Here is a 24,075-nt window from a genome sequence, read left to right as displayed (position 1 = left end):
GAAGGAAAGAAAGGCTGCACCTGCTGAGAGCATCAAGGAGACTTTCTGGAGAACGTGACATGTACGGAGAACAAAAGCGAGGAGGTGAAGAAAAGGACGTGGGACAGACATGGCTAGCGGGGACGTGCAAGCCAGAGAAGGTGATGTAAGCAAGGCCCTGAGGCTAGAAAGACAAGATTCCCACCCGAACCCAGAGCTGTGGGGAGGAGAAGAGGGGGTCAGGAGAGTCAGGTGTGCAAGCCACCGACTGCCAGCTCTGAATGCAGATGCAGGAACCTGGTCTTATAAAGTCAGCAAGCCCTTATGGCACGTGGCAGAAGGGTTACGTGGGCCCACTGTGGGTCACCCTGCCTAAATTCCTCATCTTCAAAAGAAGAGTGATAAAATTAGTCACCTTAAGAGGTTACGGTGAACTTACCTGGTGGTCCAGTGGTTAAGAATCTGTCAGCCAATGCAGGGGACACCTGTTCAATCTCTGGTCCCAGAAGATCCCACGTGTTGTGGGGTAACTAAACCCCTGCATCACGACTGCAGAAGCAACAAGAGAAGACACTGCAATGAGACGCCAGTGCACCACAGCTAGAAAAAAGCCCACACAGGGCCCCAGAGATCCAGTACAGCCAAAAATAAATGAATAATTTTTAAAAAGAGGTTAGGGTGAGGATTAAAGGAGAAAATGATGTAATGTCTTTGCACATAAGCTGAGAAAGTGAAAGTCAATCCACCGTGTCTGACTCTTTGCAACCCCATGGACTATACAGTCCATGGAATTCTCCAGGCCAGAACACTGGAGTGGGTAGCCCTTCTCTTCTGCAGGGGATCTTCCCAACCCAGGGATTGAACCCGGATCTCCCACATTGCAGGCAGATTCTTCACCTGCCGAGCCACAAGCGAAGCCCTAGCACATAAGTTAGGATCTTCTTTTTAAAATAACTCTAGTACCTAGAATTGACATATATATATATATATATATATGTATGTGTGTATGTATGTATTCTCAGTGTTGTGCTGAATTAGCTGAGACCAGCAAGCAACGGGCAATTCTTCACAGCTTTGCTTTCAGTAAATCAGGTTGGTAGCTTGAAACTGGCTCTGATGGGAGTATTTACACCAAGGAAATTGACAAAGCTACCAATCTGAGCCATTTTTTTGAGAGCTGTTTCACCAGCACACTATGAAATGCTGCGTGAACATTGATTGCACTGATCTAGATTGAACTGAATTCTGTTGAAAAGTGAGTTAAGCCTACAGAAAAAAAAATCACAAGAAGAAAGGAAAAAAAAAAATCTGCCTTAGGAAAGACAGAATAAGACCTTGGCCTGAGTATGAGTGGCAGGTGAAAACAGAACCCCACTCCTTACCCTCAGTCACTCTCTCCTCCGTGGCTCATCAGTGAAGAACCCGCCTGTCAATGCAGGAGACCTGCAGGAAACCTGAGTTCAATCCCTGGATCGAGAAGATCCCCTGGAGAAGGAAATGGCAACTCACTCCAGTATTCTTGCCAGGAAAATCCCATGGACAGAGGAGCCAGGCGGGCTATTGTCCATGGGGTTACAAACAATCAAACACGACTTAGTGACTAAACAACAACCATACTCTCCTCAGCATATTTTTCTACCCATCATTTTTTTGCCACTGTCTCTAAAATTAGTGTGAAAACAGCTGAGTGAAATAGGCAATAACAAGCTTTAATTCCGTCAAGGTCTGAACACTAGGAGATTATTTCAAAGAATTGTTCTCTCTGTGAAGAAACGTAAGTCCAGGAAAACATAGATTATAAAAAGTTATCTGAGATGAAAAATAATGGAAAAAAAATCAAATATTGCAGAATGAAAAAAATACTGTGATTTTAATAATATAAGAAACCTTGCCATCAAACACTATAGGGAGTTTAAGGAAGTTATGAATGATACAGAAAAAGCAAATATGAACATCCATAAATAGTATTAAAACTTGGCCAAGTTAAAACAGAAAAATAAGAATACATCTATCTCTCTGGCAGTCAACAAATTCATCCATTTCTAAGCTCTTTGGCAGAGGCGGTGCCAACACAAAGAGAAGTGGATGAGAAAAGCCCTTTAAGAAATCATTACTTACACGCACCCCAAGGTTCATAGCAACACTGTTTATAATACCCAAAACATGGAAGCAACCCAAGTGCCTGTCAGCTGATGAACAGACAAAGAAGATGTGGTGCATATATACAATGGACTGTTACCTAGCCATTAAAAACAAAGGAAACAATGCCATTTGTAGCAACATGGATGGACCTAGAAATTATCATAATAAGTAAATTAGAGAAAGACAAATATCATAGGATAGCACTTAGTTAAAATATAAAATTTTTTTTTAATTTTTAAAAAAATATACAAATGAACTTCTTTACAAAAGAGAAACAGGCAAAAAATAGAAACAAACTCACAGATAGAGAAAATAAACTTACAGTTATCAAAGGGGAAAGGGAGGGGAGGGAATAATTAGGAGTTTGGGATTCAGTTCAGTCACTCAGTCGTGTCCGACTCTTTGCGACTCCATGAACCACAGCACGCCAGGCCTCCCTGTCCATCATTAACTCCCGGATTCCACCCAAACCCATGTCCATCGAGTCGAGGATGCCATCCAACCATCTCATCCTCTGTCGTCCCCTTCTCCTCCCGCCCTCAATCTTTCCCAGCTTGAGTTTGGGACTAGCAGATACATACTCTTTTATATGAGGCTTCCCAGGTAGTCCGAATGGTAAAGAACCCAACTGCCAATGCAGGAGACATAAGAGACATGTACTCATTTATATGCAGAGTACATCATGTGAAGTTCCTTGCTGGATGAATCACAAGCTGGAATCAAGATTGCCAGGAGAAATATCAACAACCTCAGATATGCAGATGATACCACTCTAATGGCAGAAAGTAAAGAGGAACTTTGCCTCTTGATGAGGGTGAAAGAGGAGAGTGAAAGCTAGCTTGAAACTCAATACCCATAAAAGATCATGGCATCCAGTCCCATCACTTCATGGCAAATAGAAGGGGGAAAAGTGGAAGCAGTGACAGATTTTCTTTTTTTGGGCTCCAAAATCACTGTGGATGGTGACTGAAGCTATGAAATTGAAAGATGCTTTCTCCTTGGCAGGAAGGCTGTGAAAAATCTAGATAGCGTATTAAAAAGCGGAAACATCACTTTGCCAACAGAAGTCCTTAGAGTCAAAGCTATGGTTTTTCCAGTGGTCAGGTACAGATATGAGAGTTGGACCATAAAAAGGCTGAGTGCCAAAGAATTGATTCTTTCAAATTGTGGTGCTGGAAAAGACTCTTGAGAGTCCCTTGGACTGCAATGAGATCAGATCAGTCAATCCTAAAGGAAATCAACTCTGAATATTCATTGGAAAGACTGATGCTGAAACTGAAACTCCAGTACTTTGGCCACCTGATGCAAAGAACTGACTCATTGGAAGAGTTTGAAAAAAACTCATAGGAAAGTTTAAAATAAAAGGTGGGGGGAGGAGGCGGCAGAGGATGAGATGGTTGGATAGCATCACCAACTCAATGGACATGAATTTGAGGAAACTCCAGGAGATAATGGAGGACAAAGGAGCCTGGTGTGCTGTAGTACATGGGGTCACAAAGAGTCAGACACGACTTAGCAACTGAAAAACAACAACTACTTCATATAAAATGTTTTAATAGATGGACAACAAGATCCTACTGTATAGCACAGGGAACTATATTCAATATCTTGTAAGAAACTATAAAGGAAAATATATATATAACTGAGTCAATTTGCTGTATACCAGAAGTTAATACAATATTGTAAATCAGCTATATTTCAATCGAAATAAAGTCATCACTTGTATACAAATATATATAACACATATCCACAGGCTGGCATTCTGGTAATTAAGATTATAAGGACTGCAATTCCAGTCCAGGCTTTTAGAAGACCTCAGAGGAGAGTGTGGGGAGATTCCTGTAAGTGAGATAGTCAGGATTTTCTTACACATGACAGTGAGTTGTTTTGTGGTGCAATCCTAGGAGTGAACTAATGAAAACATTCAGCCTCTATGATCTGTGTGCTAATTCAAGTTCAAATATAGTCATGCCATTTTTTTCTTCCAATTGCTTTTCAGGTTCCCATTTGCTTTTATTAGTAGGTAGACTAGTCAAGCGACTTCCCAGGTTTCTCAGCTGATACAGAATCTGCCTACAATGCATGAGACCCCAGTTTGATCCTTGGGTCAGGACGATCCCCTGGAGAAAGGCATGGCAACCCACTCCAATATTCTTGCCTGGAGAATCCCCATGGACAGAGGATCCTGGTGGGCTACAGTGGACTATACAGTCCATGGGTTCACAAAGAATGGGATGCGACTGAGTGACTAAGATCACATACACACTAGTCAAGATCTAAGTCCTTTCTCTCCATGAACAATTTAAGAATACTAAGGGCTTTCTTGGTTGGAATGGGGTCCTTTCTAACTCTAACTCAGGCAGAAAGTGAAAACCAAAACCTCTGATGTTCCACTTGCCTTGTTGTTTTAACTTCTACCAAACTGCCTCACTCTGTGCAGAGTCCAATAGATGCTTGTCCATTTGCAGGAGATGTTCTCGCTGACCTCATTATCACTCACTCACCAGGCTTCAATATGATGACCCTCTTAATTCACCGTGGTGTGTTCAACCACTGTTTCCCAAAGGAGAGCCGCCATGACAGAATGACTGAAGACAGATGAACAGTCAGCCTCACCAATGTATTCTACCATAACCAGCCAACCACAAATCCTTGAGGCTTTTTGGCCCAGATTCCCACATACCACCAGCTCAGTTCCATCCTCTGGTCCACGGTGTCCTTTCCTCACAGCAGACTTTGGATCAGGCCAATCCTGTCATCCATGACTACTCTTTAAACTTGCATATGGAGAGAAGGAGCTTGGCCCTTGATTCCTTCCTTTCCAGAAGTAAACACCCTTGATTCCTTCCTTTCCGGAAGGCCTTGGAGGCTTTAAGTAAACAATCTCAACCCCTCTCCTTCCAAGGGTCCCTGAGAGGCAAGTCTTCATCAAGCCACTATCAAGGGCATCCTTTATGCACTAACAGGGTCACCTGAGGGACTTCTCTCGATAACAAGTATCTCCTTCCAAGTGACCTATATCTCTACCTGCATATATGCAGGAGCTGACATTAGTTTTTAAGTTCCACCTCATTAATCATGAGATGAAACAATTTTAAAAACTATGAGAAGACTTAGTAATAATCACACACAACATCTTATTTTGAGGATGAGAAAAATAAACCCAGGGATTCTCTCTGATTAACAAAAACTCTGCCTCATGTCTGTGCTCAAGGCATTGGTTTTGTGACCCTGTGTTGGCACTCAGATTGTGCACAGTCAAAAAATTCAAAAAACTATTTTCTTCAGAATGGGGGTTGATGGTGGATGTGCGTGTTTGCTTAGTCACTCAGTCATATCTGACTCTTTGCGACCTCAAAGACCTTAGCCTGTCAGGCTCCTCTGTCCATGGGATTCTCCAGGCAAGAATACTGGAGCAAGTTGCCATTTCCTTCTCCAGGGTATCTCTCCAACCTGGGGATTGAACCCATATCTCCTGTGTCTCCTGCATTGCAGGCAGATTCTTTACCCACTGAGCAATTAACCCAAGTATGGGAGGACAGATAGCCAAGACAAAATAAACCTTTTCAGAGTAAGGAGTCCACCAGTCTTCTTGATCAAATTTGTGACTTGTGCCCACTTCCCCAACGGGAAGTATTTCTTCCAATTTGCATTCTCAGTAGCTTGAAAAGTATGGTGGGAAAAGCAAGATAAAAAACAAAATTTTTCGGTGACTTAGTTTCCATAACTGCTGTCATAAATTACATACTACTTTTGCTAAGGAGATACGTGAAGTTTGTACCAAAGGACAAAAGGAAACTAATTGCACTGACGATGAATCGTCATAGGGTTTGGAGAACCATCTGCTTTTTGAGTTGTTGTGATCAGTTCTCTACAGGAAAAAGACCTATTAATCTTCTAAAAACACCCAATCATTTATCCATTCAGCAGAGAACAAAGAAAACAGAAGTACAGGATTCGTCCCCCTCTTTCACTTTGCAGCACATAGAATGAGGGACCATTTTCCTGCCGTATTTACCCAGGACAGGGACCACTCCCCTTGCTATCCCAGGAGACACAAGCCCAAGTCCAGAATCTGAAGATTCTACATTGAAAATGCTCAAATAGGACATAACTGTTCTCTCTAAGTTAACAACTAATTTCCAGTCAGTGAGTAATTTTTTTTTCCTGAAACATCCACTCAGCGGAAAACAAATGAAGAGGGGAAAAAATTAAGTAAACAAATCTGAAAACGAGGCCACGACACACAAGAGATGGAGGCGCCTCTACACTTAACGGCGGAGAGAAGACAGTGCTCCCAGGTTTATCTTAAACAAAAGCATGGTTTCAACTGGCGCTGACTGAGCCTCACCCGATGAATGACTTCCAGTGCCTCTGGCTCTTAGGGACCAAAGGAGAGAATTATTTTTAGCACAACTATTTGGAAATCTCTGAGAACTTGGATCTGTTTTTCTGTCTGGTACCAAAGCAAGATTTTCTCTGAGCTCTCATGAAAGATCCTCAGTCTATTGTGGATTTAGAATTCTGGAGCAACCCCTATCCCAGAGCAAGGTATGGTGTTTACTCTTTTTTCAGCATCTTGGCAGATGGCAGCTGCAACATCCTGTTTCATTATGGTAGCTTTTACATTTAGGAAGCAAATAGCTCTGGAAGAAGAATCCATGAAACTGAAGACCTCGGTTCAAATGCCTGGTGTAGCTCTAGCTTTGTGGCTGCAGACAAGTCGCCTGACTTCTCTGCACATGGGTTCCCTGTCTTACCTACCAGGAGAGGGTCTTTGGGAAGACAGGGCTTCACGTGTCAAACAGACAACAAACTGTTTGACAAATGTCAGCACTGATTATCGCTGTACCATCGTTGCCTTTTATATAAAGCAACCAGAGCTTTATAAATCAAGAGCTGTTGATAAGAATAAGTATCGATTAACTCTTTTCCTTCACTCAACCCTCGTCGAGCCTCTGCGGTAGATCGGTCTTTGTCCTAAGTGTCAGTGATGGAGTTTACATTCTGGTGCAAGAGTCAGCCATCACACCATGTGGCTGCTCCGTCATGGAGGGTGGAGTAGGGACCAGAGTGGGAGGGGCCTCATGGTCAACAGAAGAAGGCGGTCTGAGAAGGAAAACCCGGGCCCCCCAAGGCAGAGCTGAGGAAGCACAGACAGAAGGCTCTGGGGTGTGAGCACCTCAGTTCTCGTCCTGTCCTGCTCACAGCCCAGGGGAAGACACAGCCCACTGTTGTGAAATCCTTTCCCCTGTAAGCCAAGGATGTATCTCGCTTTGGCAGCCATGCTTACCTATCCTTCTAATGACTTCCAGGCAAAACACATTTTCAGATTGAATTAGTAATCGAGCCCTTTGCCATGAAGTCATGCTACAGTTTCTCTCACATGATGTCGGGGAAAAAACCCAAGTGTTTCGAGACAAAAGAGCTCGGTTCAAATCCTGCCTATCTGGGCTGTTTTAGGGCCGTGTGCACTTGAGCCCTCAGGCTCTGCTTGTTGTCGCAAATGGAAGAGTTTCCTTTTTTGTGGCTGAGTAATATTCCACCGTATATTTTATATATTTCCTTTACTCATTCATATATTTCCCTTATCCATTCATCTGTCAAAGGAAATTTAGGTGGCTTCCACGTCTTGACTAGTGTGAATGATACTGCTATGAACATTGGGGTGGATATACTTTTTGAGTTAGCTTTTTTTGTAGGAATTCAGATATCTCTTCAAGGTAATGATTTTCATTTCCTTCAGATATATACCCCAAAAGCGGGATTGCTGAGTCATATGGTAGTTCTAATTTTAATTTCTTGAGGATCTCCATACTGTCTCTTCTAATGGCTATACAAGTTCATATTCTCATCAAGGGTGTACCGTATTCTTTTTCTCCACATTCTCACCAACACTTGTTTTCTCTTTTCAATGACAATCATTCTCATAGGTATGATAGCCCGATGTGTTTCTGATCTGCATTTTCCTGATGATTGGTGATGTTGAGCATATTTCATGCACCCACTGTCCATTCATACGTCTTCTTTGGGAAAAAAAAACTGCCTATTCAGATTGCTTGCCCATTTTTAATTTGATTATTTGGGTTTTACTATTGAGTTATATGAGCTCATTATGTATTTTGGATATTAACCCCTTATCCGATACATGATTGGCAAGTATTTTCTCTCCCATATTTGCCTTTTCATTCTGTTTATCACTTCTTTTGCTGTGCAGAAACTTTTTAATTTGATGTAGTCCCATTTGTTTATTTTGGCTGTTGTTGCTTATGCTTTTGGTGTTATATCTCCAAAACTGCTGCCAAGACCAGTGTTACTGTGCTTTTTCCCTATCTGTTCTCCCAGAGGTTTTATGATTTTCAGCCTTACATTTAAGTCTTTAACCCACATTTTGAGTTTTTTTGTGAGTGGTGTGAGACAGGATTCCAGTTTCATTGTTTTTTTCTTTTTTTTTTTTTGTTTTTTTTTGCGTGTGAATATCTAGTTTTTCCAACACCATTTATTTATTGAAGAGACTATATTTTGCCTTGTGAGTATTCTTGGCTCCCTTGTCAAGTATTAGATGACCATATATGCATGCGTTTATTTTATTTCACAATAAAGGAAAACCATACTATTTACAGAAAGATCTCAAACTGTAGACAGATGTTCTAAAAGTTGAACCTTTGCATTAATTTATCCAGTGTTTTTCCAAGTATTTTACATAGCTAATTTAACAAAAACAAAGGGTTCTATGACCAAGATTTGTAAAACACTGTATACTATATTCCTACATTACAGATTCAAAATACACATTAACATGAAGGTTTTGAAGTCTACAGTACCACAGAGTAATTTTAAAAATATGTACTTAAAAGGATTAAAGTTCTGTTACTTTGTAATCCTTACAGAAAAATTGCATAGAGAGTCATTTACAATTAATATCCAGGACAGATCTGTTCAAATTAACAATAGTTCCAGACTTTTAATTTTATAAATCCAAAGGAGCACAATAGTGGGGAAAAATACATTTTAACACAAATTCTACATAAATTTACATAATTCAATGCAATCTTTCAGGGTATTTTGTATGAGGAGTGAGTGCTAATGTGTATAAGATTTCCTTTTATAATTTTGAAACTGTTCCAAAGTTAGATTGTGGTGTACGTTGAGTTGTATATTTTAAATTGGTCAGTTTTATGATGTTCACATTAAACCTCAAAAAACTTTTAAAATATTGTAATGTGTACAGACTCATGACTCACATAGTTTATTCTCATCCAAAATAACCAGATTTATTGCAAACCAATGGGTGAAGGATGGATCTTTTAATACAAAGTGTTAATGGTGCATCCCTACCTCACACTTTTTACTAGAAAAATTTCCAGTAACTCAAATTTTAAACATGAAAAATGAAACAAAGAGAGGGAAATGGACACCCACTCCAGTGTCCTCGCCTGGGAAATCCTGGTGGGAGCCTGGTGGGCTACAGTGCACGAGGTTGCAAAGAGTTGGACACAACTGAGCAACTAACATTTTTAAATATATAAATGAAACAAAAAGCTAAAAGAAAAGTAGAATTATTCTTGTTATCTTGAAATGGGAATGACCTTCTAAGCACAAGAAATTGAACCTCAAAAAATTACTTTCACAATAAAAAGACTTTAAAAAATACACAAACGAAGTGAAAAAACAAACTAGGAAATGCTATTGCTGCTCATGTTATAAACCACATGCAAAGAATATATATATATATATATATATAAATATCCATTGCACTATTGTTTGGAGTAGCACAAGGATAAAAATATCCCAAATATTCATCAATAGGTGACCTGTTAAATATAATACACCTTTATGATGGATATTCTATAACCATTAAAAAAAGAATGAGGCAGCTTTATCTATATACTGATATGGAAAGATCTCCAAGCTAGGTGAAAAAACAAGGTGCAAGAATTTGCATACAGTGCTTTTTATAGGGGGAAGGACACTAAAGTCACAAGCAACAGGAATTGCCCCTAGAGAGGGAACCTGGATGTCTGGGAGACAGTGGGGAAGGAGAAGAGATTTCCTTTTTATTGCACATTTCTTTTTTAAAATTTAATGAATGTGCATGTTTTAGCTATACAAAAAATAAACATTTTAAAAACTCTAGATTATACACACTTAAAACAGCTTAAGTCCTTTATCTGTATTTCTCAGACACTGTGAAAGGAACCCATAGACTCCAGGAATATTTCTTTAAGTCCTCTCTTTCCTCTTCCTTTTGTAATATTCTCATATTCTATAATTCCTCTCTAGTCTTTTTTCCCCAAAAAAAATCACACCTCCCTCCCAAAACAATCTCCTCTGCCCCAACCTGATTTTTTTTGTGCCAAGCACTATTCTAGAAATCAGTGGCTAAGGCAAAGATCCTTCCACTCATGGAGCTTGCATTCTATCAGAAAGAGATATTAAAAATATTTTGATAAATAAAAATAAAAATTTTAATAAAATATTTCATATAATAACCCATTGCTAATAATAAATAAAATGAGTATTTAAATAAGAATAATCTAATAAATTAGAGGAGGATGAGAACAATGGACAAGAGAAATATTAGAGCAGCATGAGACAGGTCAGGGAGTAGGAGATATTGTGATGTTAGATAAGGAGATAGAGTTGTCTTTAATGAAAGGGAAACATCTGAGCCAAGACAGCAGATGAGGAGATGAGACGTGCAGGCATCCTGGAGAAGAGAGATCCAAACAGAGGGAAGAGATAGTGTGAAGGTCCTATGGCAGAGCATACCTGGTGTCTTCAAGAGACATCAAGCAATACAGTTTGTGGTTGAAGCTGGGGAAGTGGGAAGGAGAGTAGAAGATAAGGTCAGGGAGGTGAGGGAAGTGGACAAGGTAAGACCTTGTAGATCATGTACCAGGAGGCTTTTGACTTTTAAATGAAGGACAATTACAAGGTGATCCCACAGTGTGTGTGTGTGTGTGTGTGTGTGTGTGTGTGTGTGTGTGTGTGTGAGAGTCACTCAGTGGTGTCTGACTCTTTGCAACCGTAGCCTGCCAGGTTCCTTTGTCTCCGGAATTCTCCAGGCAAGAACACTGGAGTGAGTAAGTCCCTTCTTCAGGGGGATCTTCCTGACCTAGGGATTGAAGCCGGGTCTCCTGCACTGCAGGTAAATTCTTCACCATCTGAGCTACCAGGAAAGCCCCTGTAGTTTTCTATCATAACCCACATTCCCTTGTTACCCTGATGACTCGAGTCCCAAGCCTTGAATAGTCACTCATCATCGTGTTATCATTCATCAGGTACCACAACACCTCATCCCTCAATTCTGATGAGGAATTTTAATGGATAACCATTCTGAGGGCCTTTCAAAAAATTCTAACTGGGAATGCTTTAGGCATTCAGACTATTGTGCAAACAGTATTCCAGTGCATTTGCCAATGAGTGGCCATCATTTATTCAATGATTACATCAGTTTTGGTTTTAATTTATCATTCCTTTGAGCACCATGGTCTGGCTTGTTGTTTTTGCTGTTGTTTAGTCACTCAGTCGTGTCTGACTCTTTGTGACCCCCACGGACTGTAGCCCCCCAGTCTCCTCTGTCCATGGGATTTTTCAAGCAAGAATACTGGATAGGGTTGCCATTATCTTCTCCAGAGGTCCTTCCTGACCCAGGGATCAAACTCGCATCTCCTTGGTCTCCTGCACTGGCAAGAGGATTCTTCACCATTGAGGAAATATTAATATCCTTTTTTCTGAGCACATCTTTAAAATTTCCACATCTTCTATCCATCATAACCTCAACTTTGACCACATGCTCCTCCATAGACTGATCCCCAATGATTGGCATGTGTGTTTCAGTATCTCCACCAGTGTCTGAGATGCCATTGCCCAAAGCATCTTCCCTCCAGATCATTTCAGATCCCTCCTAGGACCAGCTCCTGGGCTCAGCTACAACAATCCATTCTTGGTCTGATTAAAAGCTTCCTTATAAGTACCTGTTCTTCTCTTTCAAATCCCTTCTCAAAGCTTCCTCTAATCAGTTTTCTACAAAGGGGAAGAAAGTAGCAATTTAATAACCATGTCTTGTTTTAACTGACAAGGGTTTGGATGAAAAGATTCTTTCCATTTTCTCTCATCTGAGTCACCTTTGGAAAGACTGATATGTTTATCTGATCTGTTGGGGTTTTCAGAAAGTGCCTTAATTCCAGTAAATTAATAGGATAAATAATTTTGAGTTTGTGCTCTAAACAAAGCATAGCAAAAATATTCTCTTTCATTATTTTGGGGTTTCTTTCTTTTTATGAAGGGCAGGAGCACTGGGAACATGGAGATTTGGTCAAGGATTCAGAGCCTATATTTGGATAAGTTGCTTCAGTTTTTCACTAAATACGATTTCTAGGAATCAGACTTATTTCAAACCACATGTACACTCTGTTTTTCTCAGTTTGTCATTCCTAGGCTCTGGCAAATTTCTGGATCTGATTCCAAGATGTTGCAATTTCCCCATGGGTGCCATTAAAAGTGGTACAGCGTGCTGGTTAATTTTCTGATGTGGTTGTCAAAAAATAAAGAAACTCTATCCAATTGCTTTTCTCACAAGTTATAATTATTTCCTTTGGACAAGGATATTCCAGGCACAGACATCAAGCATTGTACAGATCTCTTATTAAAGCACAGGTCCAACCACGCAAAAACAGCTCATTTACACCATTCCAAAACCACATGTATACTTCCCCCACCCAAGAGGCTGACAGCCCTAAGCCTAGAAAATCAACTGTCCCCAGCCTAACTACCCACCACTCCATCTAAATGCCAAATGTGGTGCTAATAGATGATCCATCACTGTCAGCGTCCAAGCTCTGTGGAGAAAAAAAAATCCTATTCGATCAGAGCTGATGAGACCTGTTGCCTATTTCACTCAGAGCACATGGCAACTTGCATGGCTTAATTTCACTCAGCTATTTAATTGAGCCCCAAGACTAACAGCTTAATGGGACACTACAGTATTCCATCCTACAGGTTTTAAATTAAAGTTTGAGACATCTCCCACTCAGGACATGCAAAAAACTCCAATTAACACTAATTGGCATTACACTTGATTAGCAAGTGGAAAACATGATCTTCCTGAAAATGTCACTTCCCTTCACTTACTTTAAAAAGTCTATAAATTCTAAGAAAATGACCATGGATGCATACAAAGATTAGACATAAAGATGTCTATCTAGCATGGTGCTTATCCTGGCAAAAAAAAAAAAGAAAACAACTGGAAACAAAGATCTATAAGGGGAAATGGTGTACATAAAGGACCATAGAGACAAATGCAAATATGTTTTTAATGTTATGAAAATTTTTGACATGGGGAGGTATTCCTTACATATTGTTCAGTGCGAAAAAAGTTAAAGACTTGCAGGAATGTCATAATATCACTTTTCTTCATAGTACAGGAAAAAAAAAAAAAAAAAGACCAGAAGAACATATACATCTAAGTATAAACAGCAGTTATCTCCGGATGGCAAGAATAATGCTGATACTTATCTTATTCATTTGCATTTCTTTTTCTTTTTTAAAATGCATGTTGTTGTTCAGCCACTCAGTCGTGTCTAACTCTTTTGCAACACCATGGATTGTAACCCACCAGGCTCCTCGGTCCATGGGATTTCCCAGGCAAGAAGACTGAAGTGGGTTGCTATTTCCTTCTCGAGGGGATCTTTCCAACATAGGGATCACAGGGATTGAACCCAAGTCTCCTGCTTGGCAGGGAGACTCTACCACAGAACCACTAGGGAAGCCAAAAAAATGCATACTTTCACAAAAAGATAACATTATTTTTCAAAGTCCATCATTAATTCCTGCAGGGAAAAAAATGCAACAAAGTGATTTATTTTGGAATTTTAAAAATCAGTACTTCATCTCCACCAAATGAGAACTATCAGTAACGTGCTAATTCAGACAATGTTTTCTGAGTCACCAGGAATTTTACAAAAGCATTCCACCAAAGTAATTTTGTTCAATAAATACATTTTTCTTCCTTCTGATTTAAGATAATATTGTGCTTTTACAATAAAGCTCATTAATAAAAGAGTAATATGTACCATATGTGAAATAGATAGCCAAGGGGAATTTGCTATATGACGCAGAGAACTTAAACTGGGGTCTGTAACAACCTAGAGGGGTGGGATGGGGAGGGAGGTGGGAGGGAGGTTCAAGAAGGAAGGAACATAGGTATCCCTTTGGCTGATTCATGTTGATGTTTGGCAGAAACCAGCACAATAAAGTAAAGCAATTATCCTTCAATTAAAGAAAAATAAATTTAACTATAATAAAGAATAATGTGCTACTAACCTCAAGTGGAATTATGAGGGCAAACACAGCATTTAGACATCAGTGGCGAAGTGGTCCCTGGGGTGAATTGCTGAAAACGCCCACTCCTGTGTTCTTTTATCCTGAAACCCCCACCTCAGAGGGTGCATTGATGTCCATGTGTTTCTCTTTCAGAGCCAAAGATGTTTGTCTTGCTCTATGTTACAAGTTTTGCCATTTGCGCCAGTGGACAACCGCGGGGTAATCAGTTCAAAGGAGAGAGCTACTCCCCAAGGTATATCTGTAGCATTCCTGGCCTGCCCGGGCCTCCAGGCCCCCCCGGAGCGAACGGTTCCCCGGGGCCCCACGGTCGGATCGGCCTTCCAGGACGAGACGGTAGAGACGGCCGGAAAGGAGAGAAAGGTGAAAAGGGGGCTGCAGGTAATGAGCGAAGCTCCGTAAACACCCCTCTGCCGCCCCCACCTTAGGGTGACCCCCCCTTGCTTTGCTGCTTTTCCGAACGAGAAGCGCCCTTTCGGTCCTGTCCTGACCTCACCTCCATGAATCAGAACCATTTAGTGAGTCCTTGCTGCTGCTCTAAACCCGCTAATTGCAGTCTCACTGCATTCCTAAAGACAGCTCTTCCAAGGGGACGTGGTCCCGTTCATAGATGAGGGCACAGAGCGGTAGATGAGTCAGTAAGTTAAGGATGAGGGAAGGGCAGGCTCATGCCTGGCAGAGCTGAATTCACCTGGAACATCTGATGCCTACAACCTCTGGGCTGGTACAGTGGCTGCCTGTGAGAGGGGGCATGGATGGATAGACAGACAGATGGGTGGGGAGGAGACGGACAGATGAAGCAGGGGGCAGGAATTAGGAGCCAGAAGCACAGGGGCCATCCTCTCTGCACTCACATCCTCAAAAAGACACAAAAGGCTTCTAGATTTTTCTTCTCAAACAGGTGAAATGACAGTAGTGCTGTATAACCTTTGTTGATCTTTCTTAGTTCAACACTCTCCCACCTGTCCTATAGCAGCTAAAAATCTAGATTTCTTACAGCTCTGTATAGCAAGACAATTGTCCCCTACTCTTTCAATAACTGTCACTTTTCCCCCCCACAAATAAGTTGGCTTATGAAGCTTGCTGGATTCTGCAATGCTTCAAAGTAAACCAAATTAAAATTCTAGTGAGGCTGTGTTAATGATAAAAGAAGAAGTTTTGGATGAAATCAATCTTTGAAAACAAGTTTCTGAGTGTAAAATGTGGGACAAAGATAGGAAGAAAAAAATCAATAGATCTAAGAAATATGTCTCTCATCACTGCATGTGATTTACTGATGTTATGGGAAATAATATCATAATATATATATTCAAGTGATTAGATAATAATTCATTGCTGAATTTCTTATGCAGAAAACATTTGGCAAATCAGCAGCTACCGAATCTGTGGCCCTTAATCAACACTAGATAAAGTATCTTTAGGTGAAGTTTCAACATGAGATCAACTTTCGTTCGGAGCTCTCATCTCATCTTTCAATGCCTTCTATTTGGTAACACCTGTGAACACACTACTGTGTCATGATCATGAATATGCTTGAAATTTTACAATAACACTATGATCATAGTTAGATATTACTGGCTTTTTTAATTTACTGTGTCTGGAAGCGGTAATGTAGTGGTCACACAAAAATGCATTTAGAGTCAGAAAGATATGATTCCTTCAATTACTAACTTGGCATCCTTGCTGGGGGAAAAGGCATTTGAATCCCAGTTTCCTCTTGGTAAATTGGAGTTAGTAAGTGTGATTGTGAAGATTAAGAAAAATAATACATATAAAATGCTCAGGAATAAGTGCCATGTGATAAGCATTCTGTAAATGTTTGCTGTTATTATCTATTACATTGTGATCTGTGAATATTAGTTATAGCTATGTTTGTGAATATCCAAAGCCATATAATAAACTAGAAATGGCCTGTTTCAGGAGGTAATTGTGGTGCTATTTAAAAATATGGATATGCATATGCATTCAGAGTAAATTGAATGTTAGTAATTGACCCTGGTGCTGAAATTGAATGTTAGTATTTAGATCCTGGGGACATCCCAGGTGGCATAGTGGTAAAGAATCTGCCTGCAGTGCAGGAGATGCAAGAGATGTGAGTTCCATGACTGGATCGGGAAGATCCCCTGAAGTAGGAAGTGGCAACCTACTCCAGTAGTCTTGCCTGGAGAATTCCATGGACAGAAAAGCTTGGCAGGTTACAGTCCAGAGGGTTGCAAAGAGTTGGGCATGACTGAGTGACCGAGGAGACCATGATGCTGGGAAAGATTGAAGGCATAAGGCAAAGAAGGCAGCAAAGGATGAGATGGTTAAATAACATCACCGACTCAGTGAACATGATTTTGAGCAAACTCTGGAAGATAGTGGACAGGGGAGTCTGGTGTGCTGCAGTCCATGGGGTCCCAAAGAGTCAAACACGACTTAGCAACTGAATAACAACAACAATTGCTACAATTTTAACCATATATGAGATCAGGTAACCCCCATATTCATCAGTCCATTCACTCATCCATCTATTCATGCATTTTTCACTCAACAAACTTTTTGTACACCTCTTGCTCTCCAATGTTATTCTAAACCAAGGTTCCTCAACCTCCACACTAATAATATTTGGATCCAAATAACTGTTTCCATGGGATAGCTATCTCATGCATTGAATGACATTTAGCCACATTTCATTTGATGCCAGGGCACCCCCCACCAGTTGTGACAACCAAAAATGTCTCCTGGTATTGCCAGTTTTCCCTTGGTGCTGAATTGCAACTGGTTGAGAACCCCGTTGTAGGGAATGGGAACATGAACACAACATTGCAGCCATCTTGATAAGCAAACATTGGGTGGGGGAGGCCAGTATGGAAGGACATGATTATCATATGTCATCATCATCATCATCATTATTAATTAAGAATTTACTGTACCAGTGATTTTTACATTAAGTACTTAATTTCAACCGTAACCTTATTAGCAAAAATCATAATCAATAATAATGTTACAAAAGACAAAATTGATATTCAAAAGTAAAAAGACTTCCCCAATTTTATTTAAATCCAATGTATACATACACATAGGTAAGGATACACACCAGCTAAGAAAAGCAAGAATGTCTGTGTGGTCAGTGAAGGCACATCTCATTTACAAACAATAAGAACAGAGCCCTGGGGCTTTGAGGATTAGCTTTTAATGTGTCTGGAACTGGACACAACTAGGCTGGGAGCTTCTGCTTTCTATTTCCCCTTTAATACTGTGTATGTCTTCTCATTTATCCCCACCACATCCACCTCAACCCCCAGGCAAGGTCAAGTATATGCTTTGTCCAACTTCCCTACTCTAAATTACACAGTTTGAATTATTAACTTTCCATAAAAATATGTCTCCCTTGCCATGAACTGAAAGTGTCCCTCAGTCATGTCTGATTCTTGGTGACCCCATGGACTATAGCCCAGCAGACTCTTCTGTCCATGAAATTCTCCAAGCAGGAATACTGGAGTGGGTAGCCATTTCCTCCTCCAGGGGGGACCTTCCTGACAAAGGACAGGTCTCCTGCATTGTAGGCAGATTATCGGCTATCTGAGTCATCAGGGAAGCCCATCTCCCTCACTGATGTATAGCAGTTATTGTGGTAGCATTTTTTTTTAATTAATATAACGTGAAATCACACCCCCCGGAGGAGAAAATGGCAACATACTCCGGTATTCTTGCCTGCAAAGTTCCAAGGGCAGAGGAAACACTAGACCCACCTTGTGAAGAGATCCTTCTATTTTATTATACAGCTTTGGACGCTTATGAACTTAGTTCTAACCCATATTTGCAGATCGCAATGTAACACGCCATAACAGCTAACTTGGGGATAAGGCAGCTGTCATTCACATCAAGGGCACTCAGCCCCAGCACAGCACGAAGCATGTAGTGGATGATCAATCAGTATTAGATGGTTTAGATGGATATATACATGTGCACATACACGTATGATGAGTGCATGGGTGGATGTATGGATGGATCGAAAAAAAGAAATAGCGCTAAAGAAAAAAATCCTTATAAGCTCATTTCATGGAGAACCAAGAAGAATTCCATTCTGTCCAAGTTTCAGTTTCTAGGCATAGACTAACACTCCATAATTCTCCTCTCTACCCAGCATATGTCTGACTGAATAGGGAGGGGAGAGTGATTTATCCCTTCATTCCATTCTTCATTAATTGGCCCTTATCACAGGGCAAATCCTTCAAGCACACAGGAAGAGTTACTATAAATTATTACAGTTAGTCCCTGGTTATCTAACTCCCAGCAGTTCAAAATATTCAATAGCTATAGAGATCCAAGTGTTGAGATTATAAAGACCTTTTCATGGCATTGTAAAACTGCATCTTAGTATTTATGGTCTGGTCTCTAAGAATTTTCAAAAGAATAAGACCTCAAGCAATCTAGTCCAAAACCTGCATTTCAAGGACCAAGACACTAAAGTTGGAGAGATAAAGTCCCTTCTTCACACTCACCCAACTAATCCACAGTTGAACCAGAACTTATCGGGTCTGCTGAATCACTGTTTACGACTTTCCCCGCCGGGTTTAGAGTGGATTTAGATCCAATATTTTCATAGTACAAATGTGGCGTGTGAAATTCAGACAAGAGTTGACTTGCCCAAAGTTATAGGGCCAGAGGAATTTTAGTACATAATGAAATTTAATGGTAGAAATTGTTACTGATGCCAAAATGTTTTTTTATTGATACATCAAAGTCATGTATAAAGACAGTTCCTATTGAAAATAAAATAGCAGTGTGTAAGTTGCAGTCCTTGATTCAAAAGTTAATTTCACAGTAAAATAGTATTCATATTCCATTTCTACCAAACGGAAACAAACATCAAAAGATCAGACTATCACAGCCTTATTTCAAGAAATAAATACTAGTTTGTTCTGGCTGGGGCTAGTGAAATTGTTACCAAGTCCAAGCTTACTCTGCTTACCGTACAACAGGCCAAGGAATCCGAGACGAGGTGTTGAGGCAAGAAATACGACTTTATTTGGAGGCCAGCTGATTGAGGAGATGTTAGACTAATGTCTCAAAATAACTATTTATGGGGTCTGGATTTCAGGTTCTTTTGAAGATCAGAGATGAGGGAAGGTGAGGGAACAAAGTAGAAAGGCCATTCATCTTGCAAATACCTCCTGGAATGGCAGGCCTCAGGCAGGGGATGTGTTAATTTCTTTCTTCCTGCCACCTACAGATGGACAGGGTGCTAAACAAGGCACTTTAATGTTCAGGCAGAGGGGCAGGCTTCTCTGAGATGGGCCATTATGTATGATTATAGTAATAAAAGTAATAAAAAACAAGTCAGAGAATCAGTTCCAACATGGAGTCAGAACTGGCTTTTCCCTGCAACAGAATTTAAACTTAACCGCAAAGGTCATCCAGAGCCAGAGGACAGCCCTACGACCAGTGACCATGCTGACTGTGCTGTTGTTGCTGCTATCAAGTCACTAAGTCGCGTCCGACTCTTTGCAATCCCATGTTGCCAAAAAAGGGATGCATTCATTATTAGCATTTTTCCATGCATCATAAAGTACTAAACAACTTCTTTGTCAAACCATTGAGACAAAACACTTGATGTTTTAAGGGTATAGCTTTAATTCTCCTGAAACTTGTATTATCCAGAACACTTCATTGCTAAATTTGCCAAACAACTGAAAAAATAATAAAAACTCATAAATTGATGTATGTGTAATAGCCAAATAAGTGATATAAAAGTACTATCAAGATAAAAGACTTAGCTTAATAAAATCCTGAGAACAGATGAAATTACACAGTATAACAACAATATAATTTCTCTGACTATAAAAGTGTATTACAAATTACCAATAATCTGGATATTTTTCAAGAAGCTATTTATGAAATGGATTTGGCCATAACACTGAATGACATTTTTTATACTTTTAGGTCATTGTTATTTTTCACAGCCCTTATGTCTTTCCTACGTACATGGAGACCCAGAGAAATTAAAGGACTTGCCTAAAGTAGTACATGCACTTAGCTGTAGAGTCAAAAAAAAAGTTTCTTTCTTTTAAGCTCAGCCCCAAAGGTAAAAGGCATTTTGATGAAGGGAGAACATCATTAAGCTTGACCTCCAGTCCTAGCCTTGCTACTGAAGCAAGTTTCTTCACCTGTCTGGGGCTCAGTTTTCTCCTGCAAGAAGAACTCCCACACAGGGGTAGCAGTCACAGTTGTTTGGTTATCATGACATATTGAAGAGCCCTCTCTGGGGTACACTTCACAATTTACACATCTCTCAAGAGATGTTCAGGTGCCAGAGTCAGGCAGGCTGGAGTTCAGATCACCTCTCCATCCTTCACTAACTCTGTTCCTTCAAACAAACTAACTTCTCCATCGCTCAGTTTTTTCACCTACAGTTAGAAGCAATAATAATTCCTAGTTAACAAAGTTGTTGCAAGACTTAAAGCAGAAGATGCATGCACATAAAGCATTGCAGCTGGGACATTGTAAATGTTTAATAAATATGAGCTAATCTAACTTGAATTAACTTTTTGTTAATAATACTGATAAAAGCTGAATGGGGCATGCAACTAAGTAGCTTCTAGGATTCATCTTGTCCTGCCTACTCCCATGACCCCACTCTGGGGAATAATATCATCATGCTCTTGAATTCCTCCAGTAATGATGAGTGTCTGTGTGTGTCTAATTTAGCAGCAGGTGATTCATCATCAAAATGATGGTTAATTTTTTTTAATTAATCGAGTTTTAGATGATTTCTCATATATTCAGGAAAATTTTCTTGATATTTTGATGAAATCTTTTCTGTCTTCCTTGCAGGACATCAGTGATTTAAAAAATATATATATATGAATTATTCAGTAGTATCCTGTTGAAAGTTGAGAAGACAAACTTAGGGTATGTGGGCATGTTGTTTGTGACTCTATATTTACAGGAACTATTAACTAAACTTTAAACTCTTTTTGAAGGTTTGAGAGGTAAGACTGGACCCTTGGGCCTTGCTGGAGAGAAAGGGGACCAAGGAGAGACTGGGAAAAAGGGACCCATGGGACCTGAGGGAGAGAAAGGAGAAGTAGGTCCTCCTGGGCCTCCTGGACCAAAGGGAGACAGAGGAGAGCAAGGGGACCCGGGGCTGCCTGGAGTGTGTAGATGTGGAAGCATCGTGCTCAAATCTGCCTTTTCTGTTGGCATCACAACCAGCTACCCAGAAGAAAGGCTGCCAATTATATTTAACAAGGTCCTCTTCAACGAGGGAGAGCACTACAACCCAGCAACGGGAAAGTTCATCTGTGCCTTCCCAGGGATCTATTATTTTTCTTACGATATCACATTGGCAAATAAGCACCTGGCCATCGGGCTGGTACACAACGGGCAGTATCGGATAAAGACCTTTGATGCCAACACAGGAAACCATGACGTGGCTTCAGGGTCCACAGTCATCTATCTGCAGCCAGAAGATGAAGTCTGGCTGGAGATATTCTTCACTGACCAGAATGGGCTCTTCTCAGACCCAGGTTGGGCTGACAGCTTGTTCTCTGGATTTCTCTTGTATGTTGACACAGATTATCTGGACTCCATATCAGAAGATGATGAGCTCTGATGAGGACTGCTGGCCTGAATGTCCCAAGATCCTTATGGCAGACACTTTGATTTAATCTGGGGCCCTGGAAGTTGGAAGGAGTGGAAATGAGATCCAAAAAGACTCCCACTCAGATTCCAGAGCATTTACAGACAGTTCTAGCAGAATCTGTTAAAACAAGTTGAACCACCAAACCATTGAAACCACACCAAAATGAATTATATAAAACAAAAACCCCAGATATGTTCTCTCAAAAGTGATGTTCATAAATATTTAAACAAATTAAAGACAATGTTACAAATTTTCTATTAAATTTCCTGAGTGCTAAAACCAGCTGGCAATGGTATTGTCTCATTAAATCTTCATAAAATTGCATTTTTGCCTGTTATTTAAGAAAATCAAAACATCCCAAAGTCCTTGACAATTCTCAAAAGACTGTAATAAGTAAAAACACAAAGGTGAGAGATGCCAAGTAATTTCAAACAAAATAAAGTGATTATTTTGCTGTATTATTTTTTCCTTCATGCTTCTATATATTCACTCAACAATTCTTTAATGGGACTGTAGGATCCAGACACTATATTGCTGGGTCAGATTTAATAATGAGTTAAGACAAAATTCCTAGGCTAATGTGTATTGAGCATGCTGTCACAGTTCAGTATGATAAGTGCCATGGCAAATAGGTTGACTCAGTGCTGGAGGCACATATGACTTGCTCTTCCTGGGGGTTGAAACCAGAGAAGATTTTACACCTGGAAGAAAACTGTATGTGCTAAGATGTGTATTTTTAAATAGGTGGGAGATATGCAAATAAAACAAGGAATTCAACAGCTATCGTCTCTCCCATCTCATCTTCAAAACACCAGTGGTATTTGCAATCAGGAAGGGGTAAAAAAAATTTAGAGATACCCTGGGAGTGGTAATGGAAGTGAAGAGAAACAGGTTTCAGAGATTAGTCAGTAGGTCATTTTCTTAAATTCTTTATCATGATAGTGTCTCAGGACAAACATTTGTCGTTTTAGTTTTAACACAAGTAAGGGCACGGCTTTACATCGTAATAAAATATTGTTTCTCATGGGTTTCCCAGGTAATGAATTCTAATAAAGCAAAGCATATGACCACTGATTTACAAATGAGTTAATGGAAGGAGCGAACAGGAGGAAGGGAGGGCATGAGCAAACATCTGAGCAAATAACTGTCCCGTCTAAGTCTCACTCACCCTTTAGTTCCGCTGTTCTCAGTGTCAACACCGTTCCCCACTGACCTGCAATTCCTCAGACAGTCTCGCCCATAATACCCTCACGCCCACTCCCCTGGCCAATAGTAATGGTACTCCCTAGCTCTCTCTTTTTTTGGCATCCTGTCCATCCTCTATGTTCTTTGCTCATTCATATAATAAATATCATTCAATGTCTCTATGCGTGAATCATTGCACTGAGTTCTGTGACGATAATACAACACCAAGATGAATTTGGGGCAACCCCCGCCATCGACTTTCTAAGGAAGTAAGAAAGGAAACAAGACACATGCAGACACAAAAGCCCTAGAATTCTGGAAATAGACATCCTAAAAGATGACAAGCACTAAACTGGAGATAAAATACTTTGGAAGGAGTGCTGAAGGCAACTCCAAAATTGGGATGTGAGAGAAAAAACAACTAGGGAAATCTCTGCGCCCTTGGCCTGAAGTGACAGATGGGACTTGGAATGGCCAAAGCAGACGGAGGGCACTTCCAACAGAGGAAACAATGGGGAGAAGGTGTGAGAGTGAGGGCAGAGACCAAAAGAGGGATCCATAGGCCGTATCTGCAAGAGTCTGGAATGGCAGCCTGAGAACTGGAGCCTTTCTTCATAGGAAAGCGTGAAGCCCTGTGTGTTTCGGAGCTGGACACTACTATTATCAAGGGTGAAGTTTACAATGATCACGCAGCTGTACCTGTGGGCAATACTTCCTTCTCTCATCTTGCAGATCTATCTTGCTTTCATCCTTTGCCTCTGCCTGCCACGCATTTTCCACTCACGGTTCTCCTT

The 24,075-nt window shown here is 40.4% G+C and overlaps 1 protein-coding gene across 3 annotated transcripts in view; it reads left to right on the top strand.

Annotated features, from left to right (window-relative positions):
- Positions 1 to 22,554, top strand: part of C1QTNF7 (C1q and TNF related 7) — a 122,978-nt gene extending 100,424 nt beyond the window's left edge. For 2 of the 3 annotated variants that reach the window (XM_043906164.1, XM_043906166.1), the window contains exons 2-3: positions 14,602 to 14,847; positions 21,435 to 22,554. In XM_043906164.1, coding sequence (XP_043762099.1) covers positions 14,602 to 14,847; positions 21,435 to 22,066 — 878 coding nt within the window. In that variant the 3' untranslated portion in view covers positions 22,067 to 22,554. Of the gene's footprint in view, positions 1 to 6,354; positions 6,673 to 14,601; positions 14,848 to 21,434 lie in introns of those variants that run through there. The other variant, XM_043906165.1, reaches the window with a different exon arrangement.
- The last annotated feature ends 1,521 nt before the right edge of the window (positions 22,555 to 24,075 follow it).

This window comes from Cervus elaphus, chromosome 6 (genome assembly GCF_910594005.1).
Source record: "Cervus elaphus chromosome 6, mCerEla1.1, whole genome shotgun sequence".
NCBI classification, from domain to species: Eukaryota; Metazoa; Chordata; class Mammalia; order Artiodactyla; family Cervidae; genus Cervus; species Cervus elaphus.
Note: the sequence above shows the minus strand (reverse complement) of the source record. Positions and strands in the feature narration are given on the sequence as shown.